Here is a 26,780-nt window from a genome sequence, read left to right on the forward strand (position 1 = left end):
AGGCAAGAAAAACCCCCCTTAACTTCTTGGACGAAATAGATGAACCAAACCTCTTCTTGAATCTTGGTCAAGGAGATGGCTCCGTCGGCGAAGCCGACCCCAGAATCAGAGGAAGGGAGGCGATGAGGACGAAGAGAGGAGGGAGCAGCGACAGTGGCGTCATAGGAGGAGGAGAGGAAGATGATGATGGAGAAGATTAGTTGGATTATTTATTGCTCAAATATATAGGTTTTTTTTATATAGGTTTTATTCCTCATATATATATATATATATATATATATATATTGGCAGTTTCACACACGCGGCCATGGCGTCAACTGCACCCTCTTGCTTACCGACCGCGGCCACCTCCTCATCACCAGAGGCTCCAGCGATGGGCGGAGGAGGGGACGGTAGTGACGGGAAGCGAGGGTTCGTCTTCGTCAAGGATTTCCAGGCGGAGGAGGACGGCATCGCGATAGCGGAGGCCAGGTGTCTCGACGCCATCCGATCTGCGCTGGAGAACCTCGAGGACCAGCTCGAGTTCTTCCATGTGAGTTTCACCGCGTTGCTGTTGAATCATCCCTTCTTTTCCCCTTTCTTCTTTGTCGAATTAATTCGTACTGCCGATGTAACCAAAACAGTAAGATTTCTTTGATAATATGATTGGTATCATGTTATGGTTGCCAACGATTAATTTGTGCCTGAACTCTATACATTTCCATTCCTTTCTCATTCACAGAATTAGGTTTTTGGATTTGTACATTGATGAGACTTTGGCATGAAGATTAATCATAAAATTGATTTTTTTTTGTTTATAATGTTGGATTATAGAATGTAACCTTTGATTCATATCACATATTTATTCTGACCTTTGCTTAAAATACTCCATTTGCATGTCTGTGTGCAATCTAGGGATGCCGTTTAAACTTGGAGAAAATCTTGATTGTAGGTAAAGTAAAAGATAAAGGTCGGAAGAAATTGTTTAAAGGACTTAAATTGAGCAATTGCAGCGTGATTTTGTGATATGGATTATGGATTCCACAATTCTATTGGAGTAGGCTAAGGCTAGCTGTAAAGAGGTATTGCATTTTGGCAAAAGATGCCATAAACATATTCTATGGTGCTTCTCTTGTGGGTTCCTCATGTTAATTTTGGTGGAAGCTGTCATATCTGGATCATACAGAAATTTTCTGAAGCTTATAACTTGCTTTCTTTTTTCCCAGTTGTACAGACTCTGATTATTTTAGTACTAGTTGGCACGGTTTGGTTCACGGGTCGATGTCGAGAGTCTCGGGTTGGCTGAGCTGGTTGCTGAGGTCGGTCGGGCCTGTGCGACGAGTGTCGGCGTCGTGATGTTGAGCAGCATCTCTCTGTCTCCAAGTTGGTTGGCGGCTCACTTTCGTACACTGGATGACAACTCCCAGGTCGGAACGCTCGTGGCTCAAGGGTGGCCGTTTTCCTGCAAGAATGACCTTCGTCGGGTGATTCCCGACTTTGGCCCCTCCGACGAGCAAGTCAATAGTTTTTTTTCTCTTTTTTGGTCCTCTCTCCTGGTCGAATGCCGGCCAGGGGCTTTTATACTACTGTACGAGGGTCGGTAGTACGTGGGTTTGGTGTGGTGGCCGATCCTCGAGGGATGAGACGGTACCTTTGTGCGGCTGCCCGTCCCAGGATGCGCGGAACAGTGCCAGACGGCGCCGTCCCGAGCTTCCGGGACAGGACATACTAAACAACGCCTTGGTACGGATTCTAACTTAGCGCGTGGGGGTGCTCCCCTTGCTGACTCGGTTGTAGTGCGGCGTGGCATTGATTGTGACGTGTCTTGGACCTAAAATATACCTTATCACTCCCCCCCCCCCAGTCAAGGAGTGTCGTGGGTTCCCTATGAGGGGGCGAGAGGCATGCCAGGGTCGGAGTGCTGTGGAGGTATTGGTTGCTTATGAGGGAAAATTGGATTAGCTCGTCGCGAGGTAGTTTGGAGAGGCAGTGTCCCGTGCCTCGGGAAAGGTTGGCTCCGTTGGTCTGGCGGTTGGGACCAGGTGAGATGAGACCAACATGTCATCAGTCGGATAATTGGTTTGGCATGGCTCGGAGTTAGGGCCGGTGAGTTGCAAGTTGGAGATCGAATTGGAGCGACTCGGTAAGAGATTTGGCGAGTTGCAAGTCAGAGATCGAGCTGGAGCGTCTCGGTTAGAGATTTAACGAGTCACAAGTCTGAGATCGAGCTGGAGCGACTCGGTAGGAGATTGGCGAGTCGCAAGTCGAGGATCAAGCTGGAGTGACTCGGTTAAAGACTGGGCCTGTGGGCCAAGTGACTGATCTAGGACTCAGGTTTTGGTGCCATCGGTCGCAAGTCGGGAACCGATCTGGAGCGACTTGGGGCAGGGGCTGGACTTGTGGGCCGAGTGACTGGACTCGGGCTCAGGTTTGGTGCCGGCGAGTCGTAAGTCGGGAACCGATCTGGAGCGACCCGATTAGAGATTTAGCGAGTCACAAGTCAAGGATCGAGTTGGAGCGACTCGGTAGGAGGTTGGCAAGTCACAAGTCAAGGATTGAGCTGGAGCGGCTTAGTTAAAGACTGGGCCTGTGGGCCGAGTGATTGATCTCGGACTCAGGTTTTGGTGCCGACGGGTCGCAAGTCGGGAACCGATCTGGAGTGACTCGGGCAGCGACTGGACTTGTAGGCCGAGTGATTGGACTCGGGCTTAGGTTTGGTGCTGGCGAGTCGCAAGTCAGGAACCGATCTGGAGCGACCCAGTTTGAGATTTGGCGAGTCAAAAGTCGAGGATCGAGCTAGAGTGACTCGGTTAAAGACTGGGCCTGTGGGCCGAGTGACTGATCTCGGACTCAAGTTTTGGTGCCGGCGGGTTGCAAGTCGGGAATCGATCTGGAGCGACCATGGGCAGGGGCTGGACCTGTGGGCCGAGTGATTGAACTCGAGCTCAGGTTTAGTGCTAGCGAGTCGTAAGTCGGGAACCGATTTGGAGTGACCCGGGCGAAGTTTGGACCTATGGACCGAGTGACTGAACTCGGGCTTAGGTTTTGGTGCCGGCGGGTCGCAAGTTGGGAATCAATCTAGAGCGACCCGGTTAGGGGCTGGACCTGTGGGCTGAGCGACTGAACTCGGGCTCAGGTTTGGTGCCGGTGAGTCGCAAGTCGGGAACCGATCTGGAGCGACCCGGGCGAGGTTTGGACTTGTGGGCCGAGTGACTAATCTCGAGCTCAGGTTTGGTGTCGACGAGTCACAAGTCGGGAACCGATCTGGAGCGACCCGGGCGAGGTTTGGACCTGTGGGTCAAGTGAAGGTTGGGTGGCGTCGTTAGGTGACGCGCCGAATTTTGCCCGGACGCCATCGTGCCATGTGGCGAGCCAAGTGGAGCGGCACGGGACTTGGCGGAAAACTTTTTGTTTCAAATGGCCTCCGGCGGGAGATTTCGGGTGATGAGGCGCCTCTGGCGAGAGCTCCGAGGCCGGCGAATTTGGCGAATCCGAGGGGTTATGATGGGTTTTAAATGTTGCGACCATCTTTTTCCTCGGGAAGCCCAATCATCGTCTCGCAGTGGAGTAGCCTACCCTTTATAAGCCCCTTCCAAAGCAGTTGCCATCACTTTTGCTTCCGCCCTTCATCCCGCGCCCCAGCTTCTTTCTTCCAACCTTGAGGTTGGGATGTCTCTGTCTTCATCTTCGTCTTCCTCCTCTTTATCTTCTTCCTCTGGGGGCCCGCGAGCTGAAGTCGTCAGTGTGTCCTCCGGTAGTGCTCCCTCGGAGGCCATAGGGAGCTCTGCCGCGCTTGAAACTCTTAAGTCGTGGCACGATGTGGACTCGGTGGTGACCGAGGACCTTTTGAGGGTACTCCAGGATCATTATCGCATCCCGGAGTGCTATGGCGTTCACGCCCCTCGACCTGGACAATAGCCATACGATCAATTTCCCAATGGGTTTGGGCTGACCGTAGGGGCCTTTTGTTAGGAACGGGGTTGGCACTAAGAGGGGGGATGAATTAGTGCAGCGGATAAAAACATCGGTTTTAAAAAATCTTTCGTACGATAAAATCCGAACTCGGAAATGCTTAACTTGAAACATGTGTTCGTAAATGTATTGAAGGCAATAAGCTATTAAAGAGGTTTACAGTAAAGATAAATTGTTCAAAGTAAAATGCAAACCAGATTTTAGAGTGGTTTGGTCATCGTGACCTACATCGACTTCGCCGATTCCTCTTCCATCGAGGCCACCGGCATCCACTATCGATCTTCCTTTAATAGGCGAAGATCAACCTTCTTCTTACACCCCTCTTCTCCTTTTCACAGGTTTAGGAGACAACCCTTACGAGTACTCACTCCTCTCTTACAGAATTCTAAACTTAGAGTGGAGGAGAGAATTTCTAAAGAGATTCCTACAGCTTTTTTCTACTTTTAAACTCTTTGTGCTTGTGTATATTAACCAGGGATGAGAGGGGTATTTATAGGCTTCAAGTTGATTCAAACTTGGAACCTAAAAACATCTCATCCCGGGTTTCTCGGGCACGGGCGGTACCACCGCCAGTGTCAGTCTTACTCAAGGCAGTACCACCGCCTGGGTGGCTGTGCTGGGCGGTACCACTACCTGACACAATCTCAGAGACTGTGCCACGACGATGTCACCTCTTGGGGCACTGTTTGAGCCTTTTCATTGGACCCAACACAGTCTTTATATGGGCCTAGCTTGCCCCTAATTGGGTTGGCCCAAATCCAAACCCAATTACGTGCTAACTACGATTCCTAAGACATTTGCTAACCTAAACAAGTCCCTATATCTTGGTTTCTTCTGGCAAGCTTCCGGCGAACTTCCAACGATCTCTCGACAATGTTCTGGCGGACTCCTGGCAAGCTCCTAGACTTCACGACGATCTTCTTGGCGAGTTCCGATGAGCTTCTTTGGTAAGCTCTGAGACTTCTCGGCTGGTTCCGATAGAACTTCCGACGAACGTCTGGACTTCCGACGAACTCTCGAACTCCCAACGAAATCGTGTCCTTGACTCCGGGACTTTATTTTGCTTCATGCCTTGCTATCGTAGTTAATCCTGCACATGTAAAACACACTTCGATCTAGATAATTAATACTAAGCATTAATCATGTTGTCCGGCATGTTATTGGTCCCTCGATGCTTTGTCCGATTCTTCGGCGCATCGTCCTCTCTTGCGGCCTATTGCCCAATCGACCAATTGACTCCGTAACTCCGATACCCTTGGCACAATATCCGCTCTTCTTGGCCCGATGCTCGAATCCAAGGCCTGAAGCATTCTGTTGGTACGTCGATCGATCCTCCGGCCCGACGTCCAATCTTTTGACATGTTTTCCCCCAGCACAACATGATTCTTCCTGCTTTAATTATCTCATCCTGATTGAAGCATCCTGCGTCACTTAAAACGCAGATTAAATCATAAACACTATCAATTGGTTTCATCATCAAAATCCGAGATTCAACACCTTTGAGGTGGGGCTGCGGTTCCCGCCGCACCCGGTCATCGGGGAGTGCCTCCATAACTGGGGCATATCGCCGTCCCAGATGGCGCCAAACTCTTGGCGCAATATGGTGGCCTACTGGGGCATAACGAGAACTACATTGTCGGCGGGAACTACATTCGACAGCCACCAAGGGTATTTCACCTCAGTAATGAATCCCGCTTCTTTAAGGCGGTCAACCTCGTCGCTGATCGCCTTTTGTCGGCGGGAGCAAACTTCTTTGGTCTTTGCCTCACCGGTCAAGTCTCGCAAGAGACCCTTCTCCCTGATTTGGAGGAAGATCTCGGTACGAGATGTGTTCAGAGGGAGAGGCAGGGGCCTCGGGAGCAGTAGCTCTTGTCGGTCGGGCCTCCGGCGGGGTTGCACCGGGGCTGCTGAGGTCGTTCCCCGGGATTGTTCCGCCCTTGGCCTCTTCCCATCCATGCGCTTTCCTGCCACTATAGCTTCGGTGGCTATGTACTGGTTGGCGCGCTGGAGCATCTCGGGGATGGTTACTGACGGCTTCTCGATCAGCGACCAGAAGAACCTTGAAGGCTTCAAGCCCATCAAAAACGCCTGCATGATTAAAGAAGGATGAGCGTTCGGAAATCCCCAGATTTCATAGGTGAAACGTGCCACAAATTGAGAGAGCGGCTCGTCTTCGCTCTGGGATAACGCGAGCAAGGTGGCCATGGAAGGCCGGGGTCGCACGCTAGCGAGGAAATTCTGCTCGAACTCCCTAGCGAGTTGATCGAAAGACGAGACCGAGGACCAGCGTAGCCGACTGAACCACGCTCGTGCCGGTCCCCTGAAGGTGGTCGGGAATGCCCGACACATCAGCGTATTAGAGGTGCCATAGAGGGCCATCTGCGCCCGAAACGCGGTGACGTGCTTTGTGGGATCAGAGCCGTTATCGTACGTCTCCAATGCCGGCAGTCTAAAGTTGAGTGGTACCGGCTTGTCCTGTACTTCCTAAGCAAAGGGGGATCCGCTCGAGCTGCCTTTGTTCGACTCGCTCCGCGACTTCTGGAACTCGCGTTGGAACTCATCCAGGCGTTGGTTGACTTGGGACAGCTGGATCCTAAACGAGTCATCCGTCGAGTCGGACGATATGGTGTCAGGCTCGGAGCGGGGCAATGTGATTCGGCAGGGTGAGGGTATGCTCTGCTCGAGCAGACCTCTCAGGTCCGTCGTTTGCTCTCGGGCTTCTCCCATCCCGACCTGCTCCCTGCTCGACCTTTGCCGGGTCGGGTCGGTCGGGGGAGCTGCTAGTCGCACAATCTAGGGAATGAGTGGGACGAGCGTCTGCATCATCCCCGCCATTGCTTGTACTTGCTTGGTCAGGTTGAGGAACGCCTCGGGCGACACGGCCGAGGGTCCTGTGGTAAGTCCGGGGGGCGACAACCCTAGGTCGTTGAACAGGCTCCAGTAGCGATCTGGCGTCGAGGCCGGGATCCCCCTATCTCTGAGGACGGGGAGGGACTGATCTTCGGGCCCAACAGAGGGGTGACTGGTCGATGGTTCTCCTTCGGGGAGATGAGTCAGCATGGTTTGGTTCACGGGTTGATGTCGGGAGTCTCAGGTCGACTGATCTAGTTGCCGAGGTCGGTCGGGCCCGTGCGACGAGTGTCGACGCCGTGATGTCGAGCAGCGTCTCTCTGTCTCCAAGCTGGTTGGCGGCTCGCCTTCGTACACTGGATGGCAACTCCCAGGTCGGAACGCTCGTGGCTCGAGGGTGGTCGCTTTCATGCAAGAATGACTTTCGTCGGGTGATTTCCGACTTTAGCCCCTTCGACGAGCAAGTCAGTAGTTGTTTTTCTCTTTTTTTGTCCTCTTTGCTGGCCGGATGCCGACCAAGGGCTTTTATACTACTGTACGAGGGTCAGTCATACGCGGATTTGGTGTGATGGCCGATCCTCGAGGGATGAGACGGTACCTTTGTGTGGCCATCGTCCTGGGACGTGTGGAACGGCGCCATACGACACCGTCCCGAGCTTCCGGGACGGGACATACCAAACAACGCCTTGGTACGTTTTCTGACTTAGCGCGTGGGGGTGCTCCTATTGCTAACTCGGCTGTGCGCGGTGTGGCATCGATTGTGACATGTCTTGAACCCAAAATATACCTTATCACTAGTAATGGATATACACCATGTTTCATGTTTTGGTTGATTCCCCAGCTTCCTTTATCTTGAGCAACAGTAACTCTTTTGAATTGCCCCTTGCCGGAGACTTTCTTACCTGTTTTCGAAAAGTTCTGGTGTCGCTGCTAGCTCGTATGAGCTTAAACAGCAACAAAATAAGAGATCTTTACTTCTGAAATTGTCTTGTAGACTGTCAAGGCAATATTGGTTCAATGTGGGGTTTGGTGATCAGGTCTAGGCAAGTGGTGGATTTCAAGATTCTACTGGCCATTCATGAAGCCTCTTGGCATGTTTTGCAGCACGCACAAATGAAAAGCTCGAAGAATAACATTAACGATAAGATACTTATTTTTCCTTTGCTAGATCCTATTTGGTTCGTTTACTCGTGAATCAACTATATAGGTAATCAATCATAGCTACCTTTCAGCGGCATCTGCATAGTTATTATGTGATTACACCCCAAATAGTTGGGAAATACTGTCAGATTGAGAGCAAAAGTTCAGATCACTGCCATGCTAGTTAGTTATGAGTGCAGGAGCAGAGAATGGTAGCACTTAAATGAAGTGCAGGATTAGGCCTTTATACAGAAACATCTTCTATTTGCTAGTGTTTATGGTTGCTTATCGCACTATCTTTTTCACTTGATCTACATTGAATCTTCAGATTGGCTTTTCTATAATATGAACATACTAAGATCCAGTCAACATGTACATTTTACTCTACAGGCTATAAAATCACAACAGCGAGCTGAACGAGATGCTGCTATGGTGCGGTTGGGACAGAGTCGCAACATTCTTTCTAGGAGATTGGCTGAACACCAGGGAAAGAAGTACATAGTCATTGAAATGGCATAGGTAAGAATTTGGAAGATCATGAAGGCAACAGGCCTAGTATGTAAATACGGATGCTCGTATCGAGCTTCACTATAGCCAAAAGGTCATTCAGGTCGATGAGGATACACTGTTTCAGAAAATGCTGCCGCATTTGCCGTAAGTGTGCTTGCTCTTCTGCAGCTCGATCAAGATGCATTTACGTTTAAGGAAGAGAAATGAAAGAACTTTTTCTTGGTCGTGTCGATTCTTCTAGGAGCAGCCGGTTGAAGCATCTCGATGTTCTATCGGCGAGGGGCTGCTCTTTCTAACTGATGCTTGTACAGTTTGTTTGAAATGGTTAGGAAGATAGTTTTACCAAATAATTTTGAGTAAATTTCCCAAAAAAATTTATCCCCCTTCATAAGTTGAAATTTTGCCCAAAAAGTACTTTTGAAGTGGTCATGACTAGTTTGTCTGTACATAAATACAGTCTGAGTGGTTGCTTACGACAAGTAGTTTGTGCTACTTTGGATTACTATGGATGTACGAGGTTAAATTACAATCCTGAAATAGATCTGTATGCTTGTCAGTTTCCTTTTCAGGGTTCAGTAATCCCTTGTGTTTCTTAGACTCAAGAAAATAGTTACCAGTTAATGGGATTTCTCTCAAGTTCTTCTTGGAGCCTTGTTCATTTTCTTCAGTATTCTACAGTGGAGACTATGCTAGTGTTGTAAGGCTATTGGTGGGCCAAGTTTAAGTAGGCCCAAACCGACTCGAATCGACTCGACGAACCTCGAATGGTGTTCTGGCAGTTGGGCCTCACAAAATCGCCAAAAAGAAAAATCCCAATCCAAGGTTGGACATCTGCTTAATGTTGACTTGTGGGAAGTCTGATGGCTACACGGACAGAATCTAAGCGGGTCCAATGTCAGATCCAACAACTAGCCACTGTCAGATTAGAATGCTCTCACTTGGCCTTGTGCACCAACTCCCCTTCTGTGATATAAAGAATACTGAGGGAGAGAGAGGCTCGATGGGTACGAAGCGTAGAAGGCTTCCACTGTGATGATGCGCTGAGGAGCTCAGTTCCTGGCAACTCCTTTAACCAGTGCAGTAAAAGCCTGACTCCGGGGAATTTTTAAGTGTTCTCATTGGTCCTGAACATTAATTACTCTTTGCTTGGACTTCCAGATCCAAATTGCCGATTGAATGTTAGATATCAAGAAACTTAGATGGCAAGAAGGATGTGTCGCTGCATATGTTACACATGCAGATTAAATGTGTGGTTCTATAGCAAAGGCCCTAATTATGTGCTATGGCAGCGGCTTAAATGAAATCAGTACTGCGGTGGTTTGATCTGCTGGTCCTTCGAGCTGACATGTTGTGGCACGTAAATCGAGGTTGATGGAGGAATCTATTGATTCATACAAGAAACGGCGCTTGGGATATATGGCGGCACATACAACCATGCCCAGAGACTCGGCCTAAGTTGATGATGATGATGACGATGATGAGGGCCTTGTGCTCCTCTTCTTCACCTGAAACCGAGGGGTAGGTGAAACCCTTTCGGCTCATATCGCCATCTTCTTCCTTACCAAACCTTCAAGAGAGAGAGAGAGAGAGTTTTGGAAGAAGGGCTTCGATGGAGACTGGTTCTTCCTGCATGGATCACGTGTGGGTTGAGACAACGACGGTGTGATAGATAGACAGATAGATCTGAAGGTCAGGTCGCTATCAGATCGGATCCATCTAGGATCCAAGTCCGATAGGCTTCCATGATTGGCTCCATGTCAAGCTTCAAGATGTGGAAGAATACATGGATACTGTCACACTGGATCAGGCTGTGACTCATTTTTGAGTTCTTTGATGCATGGCAGGTTGAGCACCCCAAAGCTAAACCTATCACCTAACAGTCTATCTCAAAAGACTCAGACCTCCACAAGTAGCTCCTTAGATTAGCCTCCCGTGGAGCCAATCTTATCCCTGTCTTACCCCAAACATACTCGTAGGGGTATATCAGAGAGAGAGAGAGAGAGAGAGAGAGAGAGAGAGTAGCTCACCATCAGCAACAAAGGAAAGGCTGCGGTGTCTGGGTGTTCGCCCTTTACACCTGCTGCTTGAATCTGCACATAGTAGGAGGACATGCAAGAACCCAGTAATCTATCTTGAATACGGAAGTGTGAATAGATGGGGATGCATGGTGGGGAGGAAGGCGACAAACCGAAGAAAAGATCAGGGCACTTTGGCTTTGGACTCTGCTGCTTGTTCTTCTGTCCAAAGAAAGGGTTTGGGGGGCAGCTAGCTCAGCCATCGGGGATTCAAGCATGGCAGCCCTACAATGGTAGGGTGGCAGTGTCAGCCACAGGAGTCAAAGTTGAAATGGCATTACTACTGCGCCAGCTCTTTTTATCCTGTCTTCTAGTCTATGTTTAGAGTCTCTTAAGCTTTAAAGTAAGAGATCTCGAACTCCACATTACGAGTTCCATGTAGATTCCTCGTGGTGTATGACCAAGAACAGTCCAAATAGCATACAGGACCAACATGAACTTTTCCATGCGGTCGCTACCTGTTTTCTTCTTTAAATCTAATCCATGTTTGTCTTCACATCAGTAGAAGCTTGCATCTACACTTGCATGCCTGTTTGACTCTCAAGTAGCATCAAACTGCCTTGATATGTAGGAAGACATGGAGCTTCTGTAGTTTACTATAACAGCAATCAACTTTGACTCTCTCAGTCAGCTGCCAACTATCCCCTTGAACATTTTAGATTAGAGAACTTGATTCACTGGCTTGAATGAAAACTCCATCATGCTATCTCTCACTCTTCCTTTTTCCCCTTTTGTGACAGAAGAAGAAGAAGAAGAAGGAGAGACAAGTAATTCATTGCTATATCTGTTCAATCATTTAATCTCTAATAGCATCTTTTCTTTAGTGTTCATCATTGTCTCTAATGCAGAGCTTGTTGCCTTGTAGATTTCTGTCACTTGTTGGTACCAATGGCCATGCTCTAATGGAAGGACAACACAAATAGGGTCCAAAGGACCACAAATGTGTCCATGGTCCCCAAGTTCTTCATACAGTTCATGCTTTCAACGAGACCAGCATGTGTGTTGATTATGAAGAACAAACAGTGTCCCAAACCTTGTTTTGATGTAAAATTTTATGTGTTTTATAATTGCTAATGGACAAATCAATCACAACAAAGACCAGCTATCTAAAAAAAAAATTGAGTTATTATTGCAAATGGACTCACATTGATTGGGTGGCCTAAATGATTTGTCTGTTTTCATTGACATAGATACAAGTGATCATGTGGTAGAAGCAATGTTGTCGAGTATCTGTGACAGACAAAGTAAATTTCTTTGTCTACCACAAGTTGTAATGGACATCTCAATCAAAACAAAAAAGAAGGGTTAGTTGATTGATGACAATCAACAACAGATCCTACAAGGCTGTAATGGCTATGAACAGATCAATCTGCGATGAAACCAAACACTTCAGCTTTAGCAGAGTAGTGAAAGTAGCAGAAATGTTGGTGGATGCATATGAGCATCCTTTCAAGTCCAATCTGGAGAATGCCAAGTTACTGAATACTCTAATACATCTGCCACAAAAAAAAAGGAGAGAATACTGTTCAAAGTTTTAGCAATTCCAAGCTGTCTGGAGCAAACAATTGCTTCAACTTAGTCTAATGATTCTTATTTTTGACTCTTCTGCTGGACGGTATCTTTCAAGGAGTATGCACTCATCATTTAGCAACATTCAGAGACAGTTATCCTGCTATGCTTCCTCCGGTCAACCAGCATGGCTACTTCTTTTGGGAACACGAGGACGTTTTTACCTCACCCAAGCTGCTCGAATGATTCAGGTTTGGAGCCTGAGCTGTCGAAAACCATGGTCTTCTCATCCTTAACCAAGACACATGCGATGTTCCTGATAGAAAGAAGTGCAAGTCACAGAAGCAGTACAAGCTTCAGCCTGAGAATGGCATCATCTCATGATTAGTGTGTGGCATGAAAAGGTTTTGCATAGTGAACCAGCCACTGACACAGCTATGCATGCTCAACAATAACCCATCACACTCCTTGGAGAATGCCAGCATCCTCTATTTTGTATTGCTACTCCAAACCACTCAGCCACTGGAGAAGGGGAACCACCATGGCTGTCTACTGCCGGAATGGAAGCTTCATCATGGCACTGAAGCAGTGAGGTCCGTTCTATGTCACATAACTCGACTTCAATCAGTCAAAAGGTCATCAAAAGCCAGGATGTCCCAATGATCAGAAAACTCCAAACATGGATCTCACACAAAAAGTCCCATTGCTTTCCACTTGATTCCCAAGTAACAGTTCCATGGAGTAGACCTCACGCTTCGTTTTCTTCCTTGCTTCTCGTAGACTTGTTCATGACAGAAACAAGTCCATCTATGATGAGCACCACAGGAGTAGAAATAGATGCGACACACCAATCCAAGAAAACAAAAGACAATAGAGAAGAGAACATGTCATGCTTGTGCTTTTGCATATTCTTTTCTTTATGATCTCGATTATCTATTTCTTACATCGACTTAAAATCCTGTACTACCTTCTTTTGATGTATAATGCTAATAATATATATATATATATATATATATATATATATATATATATATATATATATAACAGTGCCGAGCTCTAATCTCATTCTGAGGGACCCACTGAGTCGGCGTAACCTGCGAGAAGGCGGTCCGGCCCGAGTCACACCGGAAAATAACCGCACGCGAGATATCGCTCGCATCTGAAACTGCCGCGTGTCCAAAGTCGTTATGATCAAAGGACCACACGCTCAAACTTCTTCTTAATTATTATTTTACACTAATTAAAATAAAGGGGAAAAAAAAATCCAAGAAAAGTTCGACGAGTCCGTTCCGACGCCGTTTAGGACGGAGATAGTTTTGGACCGTTAGAGATATAAAAGAAAAAGAGTAGAGCGACAAAATCGGCCGATGAATCGGCGTGCGGCGACGGAAGCATCTCCGAAGACTCGCGCTTAGATGGCGGGGAGGGGTTCGATCGGGAACAGGTCGCCGATGCCCTCGAAAAACTCGTCCGCCCCTTGCCACGTCGACGTCGATGCGTGGAGGTCGACGTCGTCGAGCCCCGAGCCGAGAAGGAAGGCGTCGCTCACGTCCTCCGCTAGGTAGCCGATTGGGGAAGGGTCGTCGTCGAAGAAGCCGAGCACGCCGTCGAAAAGCGACTCCTCGTCGTCCAGGGGAAGAAACCCGCCGAGCTGTACCGACGGGCTGGTCACGTCGCCCTTCTCGTCGCCAACCGCCGCCGGGGGTTTCGGCTTCTCCGCCGAGTCGGTGGGCTTGGCGAAGGAGGATGATAGCCCGCGGAGGACGGAGGTCGGGGAGGAGAGGTTGTGTGACTCCTCGGCGGACTCGTATCCGCCAGATACGGAGGTGAGGTTGTTGTCGGACAGGTTCCTCTTCGGTGGAGGAGGAGGAGGAGGCATGTGGATCGTGGCGGCGGCGGCGGCGGTGGCAGTGGGGCGGGCGAAGTTGGTGGTGGCGTCGGGACCGCGGAGCTGGATGGCGGCGGAGTCGTAGACCTTGGCGGCCTCCTCGGCGGTGTTGAACGTGCCGAGCCACACTCGGACTCGCCGAAAGGGGTCGCGAATCTCCGCCGCGTACTTCCCCCACGGCCTCCGCCGGACGCCCCGGAACCTCTGCACGCTCCCATCGCCACTCGCGGCCGCGAACGGGCCGCCCTTGCGCTTCTTGACGGCTCCGCCGCCCTTGGCGGCCTTGCTCTTCCCCGCCTCCGCCACGGCCTGGGCTCCGCCGCGGTCGGGGCGCGCCTCGAACCGTACCTCCTGGACGTACCGCCGCACGCGGCGGCGGGAGTGACAGCACTCACTTTCGTCGCCGGAGGAGTCAGTGGCGTCATAGTCGTCGCAGAAGACGCGCACCGTGTGCGGCCGCGCCGACAGGGGTTTCGTCGTCACCACGACGTGCTCCGTCCGCTTCACGGGCACCAGGAACGTAGCGTCCATCAGATTCATTCCTCAAACTCTATCCTATTCGCATTTGCTCTCCTTCCCTGCACCCAACGCAACAACATGAATCCAACCAACCGTAAAAACCTTCAAGAAAGAGCCGAAACGAAACCAGATATGGCATAAACGCATCCCTCCATATCCATATCCACATCCCCCAGCAGATAAAACAGAGTCAAAGCGGATAAGAGGCGTTCTGCCAATAACAACACACCACCAAATCTTCGCGGATTCTAATCCAAGAACACTTGGGAGTCGAAAGGAGACAGATTTCAAGGAGAAAGCTCGAGAGGACAACAGAACAGCATCTACCTCGCCAAGGTGAAAGAAACTCCAGCAAGCGAGCACAGAGTACTTGAATCCCAGAGCCGCAGGAGCAAGGACAGAGGGTTCTAGTCTTGAGAAACCTCTGCTCTCCGTAGAACAACACAACAGCACATAAGAGGACGGGAAAGAAGAGAGCGCGAGCGACAGCAGCAAAACAAGAACAGAGAACAGCAGAAAAGTTAAGAGAGCGGAGAGTCCCGCCCACGGGAGAGATGAGAGGAGATGCTTTTGATTGAGAGTGATGTTATGAGGCTTTTGCGCCGCGGAGAGGCAGAGGAGGAGGAGGAGGAGGAGGCGGAGTCGCAGTTTTATAGGATCCGTAAAAGGAGCCGAACACGGAAGCTCGGCACCCGAGTCGAGGATTCCTTTTCCTTTTTTCTTACTTTTTCTATTTTAATTTCCCTTTTTTCCCCCCACAAAATTTACTAATTACAACAAAAATGAAAATTAATCTCTTCCCCTTCCGTCAGCGGCCACATCATCCCAAGCCGACCGATGAGACGTGGGTCCCGATGCCTCGACCAATAGGAGACCTAACCGGACGCTGACTCGGACGTAGGCAATGACGCGGCTCAACGGATCGCGAATGTGCAGAGAGACGCACCCAAACCAGCAAACACCGGTGCGATGCGAGGCGACGCCTTAAATTATAGTTACCGCCGGTTGGCACCCATCCCCGCACCGCACACCGCTCTGTATCCGTTAAATTATCTTTTCGCGCTCTTCCTCGGTATCCCGCCCTGGTGGTCGTCTCACCGACATGTTCAACGCACCCAACCCCCTCCTCACTTAAAATTCAAAGACTTCGTTTCTCTCCGGAGGGCTTCTTGGTAACTTCAAAAGTCATTTCTTTTTATTTCGAATCGAGTTTTGGATCTCTACCCCTCCAAAATATCGTCAAAATTTTAAATAATAGCCACATCTCCCATGAATTAAAAATAATTTCTTTACGATTTTAGAGTGATAAATATGAAACATATATTAAGAGGATGTCTAGGGACGTATATGCAAATTTTGCAATCACGGCGGTGATTGGACCGCCAAAGACCCAGAGCAGATCTACGCCGTCCGTTACGAGGCCATCTCCTTGGGATCCACCGCAGAAACGGATCACGATGCGACCCACGCAGTTGCCGCGTCGGCCGTGGACGTGTGTTCGGATGCACAGAGAGAAGACCGGCTTGACGAACTCTAAAGCGCCTCCATCTCTGGTTTCAGCGTCCCAGCGAGTGAGGTGAAAGGAACGGGACGAACGAGGAAGAGAACATTCCCCCTCTCTCATCTCTTTCCTTTCTTGCGATGCTTCGAGACGACGCGTGCAACAAAAGGAGTCGACTCCACTTTGTTTTCTGTTCCCTTCACCCTCGTTCTGTGACTGCTGTTACATCTATCATGTCTTTTAAGCCTCAAAATTGTCATTATTTCGTAATCTAATAGTGTTACAAGTGTTATTATGTATATCCGAGGCATAAACTGTGTGTTCATTGGTGCAACATAGCACTATGGAGGTGTGTATGTGCGTGCTCGAGAAGGTGACGGAGTACATGAAGCCAAAGCGAGGAAGCCGAGGAAGAAAGCGAGACTGTGGGAGAGAGAGAGAGGTTAACTATGGGACAAAAAGGAGTGGGAGTTGGTCCGATCCCACACACCAGTGGCCATGTTTTGTGGCCGAAGCAGCTCTTATTTCTACTAGGGCAAGTCCCCATGTACCGGATAAAGAGCATAAGAAACCAATGGAGCATCCAACTCCTACATCTTCTTCTTCTTCTTCTTCTTCTTCAACCAAGATGTCCTGTTTTGTATTGCACCAAACACTTCAAATATTGTTTGAAACACATAAGTTAACATGGACAAAGCTTCGTAATGTATCTTATATTTTTATTATTGGTAATCCAATTCGAAATGTTGATTGTTAAAATTAGCCTCATAATTCATTGAGCATTGGTTGGTCGCACACATTAGAAAAAAGTTTTTTTTTTCTTCCTTAATTGAAATAATAATAATAATATCTTGAATGCTGTATTGCAGTGTGGTGTCTAGAAATGAAACTTAAAAGTAGGTCAAATCCTACTTCTAAGTTTTGGGAGCTTAAAACAATTAATTGATTGATTAATTAATGTTGTTGTATTGAATAGTAAGAACGGATACTACATGCATCGGAAATGGCAAATATGTATGAGAAAACGGACAGAATTAAGTAACCAGCACTCACGTGCTAGAGGACGTGGATTCGAGTCAGCGGCACGTGCCACTCGTTCGCTGCACGTACTATAGTTTTGGCACATCTCCTCCATTTACGTGAGGCATGAATACAATCGTATTCTGTACGTACACAGACAGAGTACGTGGCCGAGGCTGGTCTGTGCATATATATGATTATTAGGGCATACCACAGAGAGTTAAGTATAGGAATCGCTGACCGAACAATTGGCCACGACGTCACCATTACGGTACGTCACATGAGAATATACTCGTCCAGAATGTTATTGTGCTACTCTACTCCCCACGGAATACAAAGTCAAAGCTAACGGTCAATTATTAACGTTAGGTCAACTCTGCAATACAAAGTTGGAGCGATATGAAGGTGATGGGGTGGGGAGGTCTATATATATATATATATATATATATAATTTGTATAGTTAAAAATTAATTTTTGTTAAGCAAAGGGTAAGTGATATGGTAGAATCGGAGCTTAGCACCTTATAATAAATTGTCAAGATTTTTATAAATTTAGTTAGTAATTTTGAACATTTGATAAGAAGGGTTATCATATCACTACGTGCAAAAATATATCAGATGATGTTTTAAGCTCTCAACCTTTGATAAATTAGTCTCGTACAATACAATAAAATATGTCGAATAAGATTTTAAATTTATAATATTTAATAAATCGATTTAGTACTATGATGAATAGATATATCGTGGTTGATGAGTCAGTATGGCTTGGTCCACGAGTCGATGTTAGGAGCCTTCTGTCAATTGAGCTGGATGACGAGGTGGCCGTACCCTCGGGATGACGAGGTGGCCGTACCCTCGGGAAGGGGTGCTTATCAATGTTTGTCGGTCTCCGGGTCGGTTGGTAGCTCGCCCTTGGGCGTTGGATGGCAACCCCTGGGTTGAGATGCTCATGGCTCGTGGGTGGTTGTTCGCCTGCAAAAATGGCATTTGTCGGATGGTCCTCGACCTTGGCCCCTCCGACAAGCAAGTCAGTAGTGGGTTGAATTACTTTTTTTGCCTCCCTTGGTTGGATGCCGACCAGAGGCTTTTATACTATTGTACGAGGGTCGGTTGCACGTGGGTTCAATGTGGCTGCTGATCCTCGAGGGATGGGATGACACTTTTGATTGGTCGTCGTCTCGGGACATGCAGAGCAACATCAGATGGTACCGCCCCGAGCTCTTAGGACAGGACATGTCGAATAGCATCTCGGTACGGATTCTGACTTGGCATGTGGCATCGACTGTGACGTGTCTTAGGCCCAAAATACGCCTTATCAAGTACATCATCCTTAAACCAATATTTTAGATATTAAGTTGTATCCATTCTGATTTCGAACCCTCAATATTTAGTAACAGAGTCTAATACATCACAAATATTAAGTTGGAACGATATGAAGGTGATGGGGAGGTCTATATATATATTGAAAATTAAAAATTAATTTTTGTTAAGCAAAGGGTAAGTGATATGGTATAATTCGAGCTTAGCACCTTATAATAAATCGTCAAGATTTTTATAAATTTAGTTAGTAATTTTTAACATTTTATAAGAAGGGTTATCATATCACTATGTGTAAAAATATATCAGATGATGTTTTAAGCTCTCAACCTTTGATAAGTTAGTCTCGTACGATATAATAAAATATATCGAATAAGATTTTAAATTCTTAATATTTGATAAATTGATTTAGTACATCATCTTCAAACAAATATTTTAGATGTTAAGTTGTATCCATCGAGATTTCGAACCCTCCATATTTAGTAACAGAGTCTAATACACCACAAATATCGAACCAGTGTTTAGAATGTAAAATATATCAGATAAGATTTTGAGCCTTCAACCTTTGATAAGGATACTTTAGATTTCAAGCTTTCAATCTTTGGTAAGAGGGTGTTTATAGAGATTTAGAATCCTAGACCAGTATTTAAGATGTATAATTAAAAGATGGATTCAACCAATAAATCCGCATGACAAAGGCAAAAAGATCTCCATATGAAACGTTGGATGAGATAAAAAAATCAACCAAATAGAAGCAATGGAGAGTCCGAGATGGTATCTTCACTTTGCTACTCGGGAAACGCAACCCATGTCCGAGAGAGAAAGGATTTCATCCCAAGGCATGGTCAACCAAGTTAAACAAAGGGGGTGGGGGAGGGGGTGCAATGAAATGTGAGGCACGTGTGCATGCACTCCTCTTGCATCTCCCTCGCACCCTCCAGGAAGGCTCCATGTTCTTGAGCTCCAAGGCATTCCTTCTTTCCCGGTGAAAGGCTACCCAAAAAGCAAGAGGCTGAGGCAGTCCACATGCGGATCCCCTTCTTCTTGTCTTCGGCACAAGACAAGTGCTACAGCTCCCAGTATGCACCAGAAGTGAACTCTTTTTCTTCCGTAAAGTGCTGCAGCAGGTCCGGTTTTTAGGGTTTGAGGTCGTCCACTCGTGTGCACGAACCCTCTTCTTCTTCCTTGGAAATCTTTAGGTGGGTTTGAGTTCATGCACCGTAAAAAATTGCAGGCACATGAGCTGCACAGTTGAGCTATTTAAAATGCACTTGGAGTGACCCTTCGATGCGTATTATAATCCTGACATTGGTCTGCTTGCTTTGAATACTTAACGTGTTTGCAGGTCGGTATGTATCTGAGTAGCAAAATGATCACAATGTAGGTCATGTTTCAATCCTATGCACGCATGTTGTTTCTCAGAATCCAGATGTTACCTCGAACATAATATCCAGCGGCAGCGATGCATCATCGAGAGGGAAATAAATGTAAGCATAAAAACGGTTATATGCTATTATGGAACCATATTTTACGTTAAGATTGAAATCAAATAACATTAGATTTGATTTTACAATATGTATTTTTGATATCATCTAAAAGGGATCTTGTGTGATTTACAAAGGCACCATTTTTAGATCCAAAACCACTATCAATTTGTAAGGAAAACTAGAGTATTCTTTTCCCCTCTTCCTATCCTTTTATATAATCGTTTAGACGGGAGGTTGATAGAGAAATTATAATCCCTCAACTATGTCCTCTATGAGATATATAATATACGTCTTTCAGTCCATAGAAGTCATGTCTATTTATAGGCGAGAGCATAGGATCTAGAATAAGTTATTAGGAGAGTTCCTCCCATCAAGGACATCCCCTAAGGAATCATAAAAGGGATCTCTGTGTGATTTGCAAAGGTACCGTTTTTAGATCCAAAATTGTTGTCAATTTTTCCTCAATTGTGTTCTCTATGAGATGTATAATATACGTCTTTCAGTCCCTAGAAGTCATGTCTATTTATACGCGAGAGCATAGGATCTAGAATCAGTTATTAGGAGAGTTCTTCCCATCAAGGACATCCCCTAAGGAATCATACTATAATGGGCCACATAATTAAACATTCTTCCACTTGGCCCATTAATTGATAAGATATAAAAGATATTCAAAATAAATAAAATAAAATTTATTTAAAAATAATTTTAACTAATTGGATTCCAAAGAATTTTGAAAAAATATTTTATACATGACCATGAATTTTAAAAACAAGCCAATAAGTCTAATAAACATAATAATACGATATTAAGTCTAACTATCAATGCGAATCATAGCGGTTGTATATCATCAATGTCATACTCCATTTTATGTATCACAACATTATTAGTCTTTCCTAATATAGTCCAAGATGACCCATGTAATTTGTCTTATCAAGACAATCCTATTATTACATTCAACTATAATATGCATAAACATAAATGTAAACGAGATAACAGAAATAAATAACTTTAAATATGCATCCACCTAAATATGCATTACCATATCTTTTATGGCTTGTTCACAAGCCTCATTTTAAGAACATGTTCTTTAAATATTTTACACTATAAAACTTTAGTAAATTGATCAGTAATCATCAAAGTGGCACTCAGGTTCTCAATTGACACTTATTATTTCTGGACTCTTTCTCTAATCACAAAGTACTTTATCTCAATATGCTTAGAACCACTAGAGTACTTGTCATTCTTAGAGAAGAAAACTACTATGGTGTTATCACAAAATATCTTTAATTAAGTCAACCACACCAAATCCTGAGATGAAATTTTACAGCTATAAAGCTTGATTTGTGGCTTTAAAGCATGTTACAAATTCGGTCTCCATTATTGATAATGCAATAAATGCTTATTTTGCACTTTTTTAAAAATTACCCTACTAGCTAACATGGATATAAATTCTGAAGTGGACTTCCTGCTATCGAGGCAATTTGTAAAATCAGCATCTGAATATCCCGTCACTTCAAGCTGATCTAATCTTGTATATGTGAGCATATAATCTTTCGTCCCCTGCAGATATCTTATTAATTTCTTTGTAACTTTCCAATGTTTCATTCCTGAGTTGCTCTGATATCTACCCAGTATTACAACTACAAAACTAATATGTGGTCTTATAAATGTTTGAGCATATAATAGGCTTCTAACTACGCACATATAAGGAATATTCTTCATTTGATTTTTTCTAAGTCATTTTTCGAGCATTGGTTTTGACTGAATTTTTCACCTCTAGTAATAGGTATATCATTGGCTAAGAAAAACTGCATATTAAATCTCTTAAAGATATGATTAATATATTATTTCTAAGATAGTCCTAATAATCCTTTATATCTATCCCTGAATATCTCAATGCCAATAACATAGGTTGCCTTACTTATATTTAGATATATGCATTGATCAATAAGTATTTTTCTTAAATCCGAAGAAAGTAATGATATGATTGAACTTTATATACCATTATCTAGAAGCTTGTTTAAGGTCATAAATATATTTCTTAAGTTTACAAGCCCAAGTTTCTTTTCTCTTTTCTACGAATCATTTAGGTTATTCCATATAGATTTTCTCATATAGATCCCTATTCGAAAATATTGTTTTCACATCCATCTAATGTAACTCAAGACATAATGAGCTATTAATGCCATGACGATTTTCAATGAATCCTTTCTAGAAATTAAAGAAAAAGTCTCGTTGTAATCAATGCCTTCTTTCTGATAAAATCCTTTGACCATAAGTATGGCTTTATATCGTTCGATGTTGCCTGCTGAATCATGTTTTGTCTTAAAGACTCATTCACAACCGACTCTTTTATAATTATTGGATAATTCAACGAGTTTCCATATATTATTCTGAACTATTGATTTTAACTCTTCTTTCATTGTATCATACCATTTTTCAGAATCGTTACTTTCTATAGCTTATGAAAACGATAAAGGGTCTCTTTTTACTCCTATATCATAATCTAATTTTTGTAGATATACCACATAATCATTAAAAATGACATGTTTCCTTTTTCTTTCAGATCTTCTCATCATAACTACCAATTGTGATTATTCTACAAAATCATTAGCAGTGACATCAATGTCATGTGAGAGTTCATCAATATTATTTGTTGTTCACTCTCGTCAATTCTCTTATTGATTTGAGAAATAATAATTTCTCGAATATGAGATGATACGAGAGAATTAACCTGAACATCCTCAATATCAAAATTAATCATTCGAGATTTTTCACTCCCACTGATTTTTTTATTTTCTAGGAATCTTGCATTACTAGATTTTACTATCCTCGTACTGAGACAATAAAATCCGTATCCCTTGGATTTTTTTAGATAACCAATAAAATATCAAAAAATAATTCTTGGATCCAATTTCATTTCATGTAGATTGAATACTCTTATCTCTATAGGATACCTCAAATATGTAAATGTCTTAAACTATGCTTTCTACCAATTTATAACCCAAATATAGTTGATGAAACTGACTTATTAATAATCTTGTTCAAGATGTATATAGTTGTCCTAAGAGCTTCACCAACATTGACTTAGGTATAGTGGAATAACTCATCATGCTTTTAGCTATATTCACAATAGTATGATTTCACCTTTCAGCAACACCATTCTATTGTGGCACACTTGATAATGCATATTGAGCACAAATATCTTGTTGTTTTAGGAATCTATTAAAAGCACAAATATTCTGACCAGATTCATCATATTTGTCATAAAATTCACCACCCCTGTTAGATTTGATAATTTTAACTTTTCTATCTAATTGTCTCTCGATCTCATTTATATACACTTCAAGAGTCTCAACGACCTGAGACTTTTCATGTATTAGATAAACATAGTCATATTTGGACAGATCATATATAAATATGATGAAATATCTTTCTATACTAAAACAAGAAATATGGAGTGGTCCGCAAATATCAGTATAAATAATCTCAAGGAGTTCTTTACTTATTGTGATATTTTTCTTTGTATGTTTAGTTTGCTTTCCCTTAATGCAATCTATACAAACACCAAAATAAGTGAAGTCTAAATATTTCAAAATATTATCCTTCACTAATCTTTTTATTCTTTTATTGGAGATATGCCACAATCGTTTATACCAAAATCTTTCATTATTGAAACTACGCTTCAATCCAACAATTGATTGCAAGGTTAATAATATCTTTGCAAACTCAATATTCAATTTAATTTTATAAAAACCATCATATAGAATTTCATAACCAACTTTTATTGAATCACAAAATATACTAAGTTTATCATTATCAAAAGAAAGATAATATCCTAACTCATCAATTCTAGATAGAGAAACTAAATTTCTAAAAATAATAAGAACATAACATGTGTCAACAAGATCCATTAGATGACCTGTCTCTAAGCGTAAACGATAAGTCTCCACTGATATCACTTTCTCTTTAAGATGATTTCCCATAACGATGAATCTTTTATGTTCTTTTGGTTTTTGGATTGAAAGAAATCCCTACATATTATTAGTAACATAAGTTGAAGTACTAGAATCAATCTACCAAGTATTAAAATGAACTTTTGTAATGTTTGATTCGAAACATACAAATGTCGAGTTTATACCTTTCTTTTCTAATCAAGTCTTGCGTTTAATGCAATCCTTTTTCACATGTCCTTTCTTACCACAAAAGAAATACTTTATTGTAAAAACTTTTTTTATTAATCTATTTAATATTTTCAAACCCGACAAATTTCTTTGATGGATAATACTTCAAATTTTTTTTGTTTGTTACCAACTTCTTAAATAGTAGTCATGACATTATATAAGCTTTCTTGTTTTAATCTCAATTCTTCTTAAACACACATACTAGTTAACCCATTCAAGTCTCACTTATCCTTATTTATATTATAGTGAATCTTGAATGGGCTAAACTGATAGAAAAGAGTTAAGAATGAACTGTACGATGAAAGACTCATCAACATTCATGTCAAATGCTTTAAGTTTTACAGCTTTATCAATCATATTGAGGATGTGATCCTGAATTTCTCGAATGTCATCATACTTACCGTAGTCAGTTCTTTCATTAATATATCAGCCAATGACTTATCAATAGATTTAAATATGTCTTCAATAACCTTTAAATATTCCTGTGCGCTAGTTGTAATCGGTAATGAAGTCTTTATGTTATTTACAATTATAACATTAAACTAAGCCTATCAAATATAAAATGACATTAATGCTTTGAGTTTTAAAAAATATAATGAACTATTAATATCATCTATATTTCACATTTGAGTGAAATATTGACATATTTAGTGTTCACTTAAGATCATCTATAGAGGACTGATACCATCCTTGTTGAATAGTATTGTTACCTTTAGGTATACAACCCTAAACTATAAGGATATTCAAAATAATATCATCATATCCCATCATATAATTATTTGAAATAGATTATCCCATGGGATTATCTAAATCTTTTAATTATGTGTGTCATTATGAATATTATTTTCTTAATATCATTTAGGACTAATTTCTTAATGTTATTTTATAAGTTATTGGTCTAGATCACTTTGGTGGCTACAAGACCAATACAATAATTTAAAATATAATTTAAAATATCTTATAAATGATAAAATTTTTATTATAATTTATATCCAAAAGCCTATCATCTCAAGCCACTTTGATAGCTACAAGTTTGATAAAACTTAGAGAGATGATTTACAAATAATATTAATTAAATTTCTTCAATTTAATTTATGCTAAACTGTTGAATAATAGAATAATAACTATAATAATTATTAAATATTAATCAATAAAAGAAAAAACTCATATAATAATCATGATAACATATAAATTATGCATTCATGTGCAAAATAAATATTATTTTATAATTTTAAATATACACATGTGAATAACTAAATGAATATCCAAGAACAATAATTGGATTTTATTTATCACATGTTAAAATATAATCAATAAGTCATATGAGAAAATTATAAAAGTAAACCATAATTTATTTTTTTAATTAAAATTAAATCCAATCAAATAATCAAAATATAATCATGATCAAATTCAATCACAATTATAATAAATCATATTTATCAATTTTATAATTGAGGACATAAATTAGAAATTTTTAATTTCATAAGGGTAAAACTATAAATATGTTGACAAGACATAAATTGGAATTTTGAGATTTGTAAAGGATAGAACTATCAAAATATTTAAAAAGTATTAATAAAATACATAAGGGCAAAGGTATAATTTAACCATAAGGAAACCCTAAGGCAAAATTATAATTTTACAAAAACCCTAATTTGCTTGCGTTGCCGTCGCCGCGTGTGCATGGCCCCCCTGCAGCACTAACCCAACGCATGGCCTATGCTCAAGCACAGTTTGCCGCTTGGGCGCGATCGTCGCGTGTGCACGCTATCGCCAGTGCGATTGCCTACGTACATGTGCGCAATTGTTACTAGCACCTGGCCATCGTTGACCGTGACCGCGGTATGTGCATGCGATTACCTATGTGGCTACTGATTGTGCGCACGGTTGTTGCGACATGCACGTTGCCAGATGCAACCACTACCACTAGTAAATTTGTTGGCCATACACAGTAAAGCCGACAGTAGCGTTACATAACGACCATTGTTGCTTCACGATCATTAAAGATCACGTTTACAAGAAATTTAACATTACTCACAAACAGGCAACATAATAGAATAGATAGAATAGATAGAATACAGATCGATAAAATATGGATCATTCAAGCATCGCAAATCAGAAAACAACATATCTAAAGTATTTGATTTCAAGAACCTAGGCTTTAATACTAATTGTAAACATAAAAATTATTATATGCTATATATAATACAGAAACAATATTTTATATTAGGATTGAAATCAAATATATACCTTTTGATGTCATCTAAAATGGATATGTATGTGATCTGGAGAGAGAAACTGAAAAATCTCTATAGGTCCTAACTATTTATAGATAAGAGCATAGAGTTTAAGATTAGTTATTAGGAGAATTCCTCTCATCAAAAATATTTCTTAAAAAAATTATTATAAAATATTTTTTTTTATTGAACAATATCTAACAACAAACTATCTCCAAGACGTTGAAACACTAAAGCCAGGGTCCAATAAGGTACAATGAATGGCACGGCGGGCGACGTGTGGAGAACAGGAGGTGTTCATGGTCTGTCTTCTCTAAGCGCTTGCACTTTGACTAGCTCCTCGGGAGCTAAATCACCACATACGGCGCATAATGGATGACCAGACATGAAGTCATGTAAACTTCAAGGGGTTTCGGCCCACAAAGCAGTCTTTCCTAATTCATGAGGATATCCAATTAAGCCCACTACAGAATGAAGAAAACTCTCAAAATACGAGTCCGGATCGAAGCCCCAAAAGTTCAACACAATAAGCATGAACAAATGCTTCTGTTTTCAGGGATCCAGCGAGGTCACCTGCGCTGCAGGACGTGGGA

At 43.0% G+C, this 26,780-nt stretch overlaps 1 protein-coding gene and 1 pseudogene across 1 annotated transcript; one reads left to right on the forward strand and one right to left on the reverse strand.

The window, feature by feature from the left end:
• Nucleotides 1-307: 307 nt before the first annotated feature.
• LOC135643160 (plastid division protein PDV1-like) lies at nt 308-9,011 on the forward strand (annotated as a pseudogene).
• Nucleotides 9,012-13,190: 4,179 nt separating this feature from the next.
• On the reverse strand, nt 13,191-15,131 carry LOC135642153 (ethylene-responsive transcription factor CRF2-like). Its single transcript, XM_065158064.1, has 2 exons — nt 14,770-15,131; nt 13,191-14,501 (listed from the first exon to the last, which is right to left on the reverse strand). Exon 2 carries the CDS (start codon nt 14,461-14,463, stop codon nt 13,447-13,449), a length of 1,017 nt encoding a protein of 338 aa, XP_065014136.1. The 5' UTR covers nt 14,464-14,501; nt 14,770-15,131; the 3' UTR covers nt 13,191-13,446.
• Between the last annotated feature and the right edge of the window lie 11,649 nt (nt 15,132-26,780).

This window comes from Musa acuminata, chromosome BXJ3-7, assembly GCF_036884655.1.
Source record: "Musa acuminata AAA Group cultivar baxijiao chromosome BXJ3-7, Cavendish_Baxijiao_AAA, whole genome shotgun sequence".
Classification (NCBI taxonomy): Eukaryota; Viridiplantae; Streptophyta; class Magnoliopsida; order Zingiberales; family Musaceae; genus Musa; species Musa acuminata.

Excerpts from the sequence above, each read along its gene's own strand:
- LOC135642153 (XM_065158064.1), bottom strand. The coding sequence starts at position 14,463 with ATGAATCTGATGGACGCTACGTTCCTGGTGCCCGTGAAGCGGACGGAG.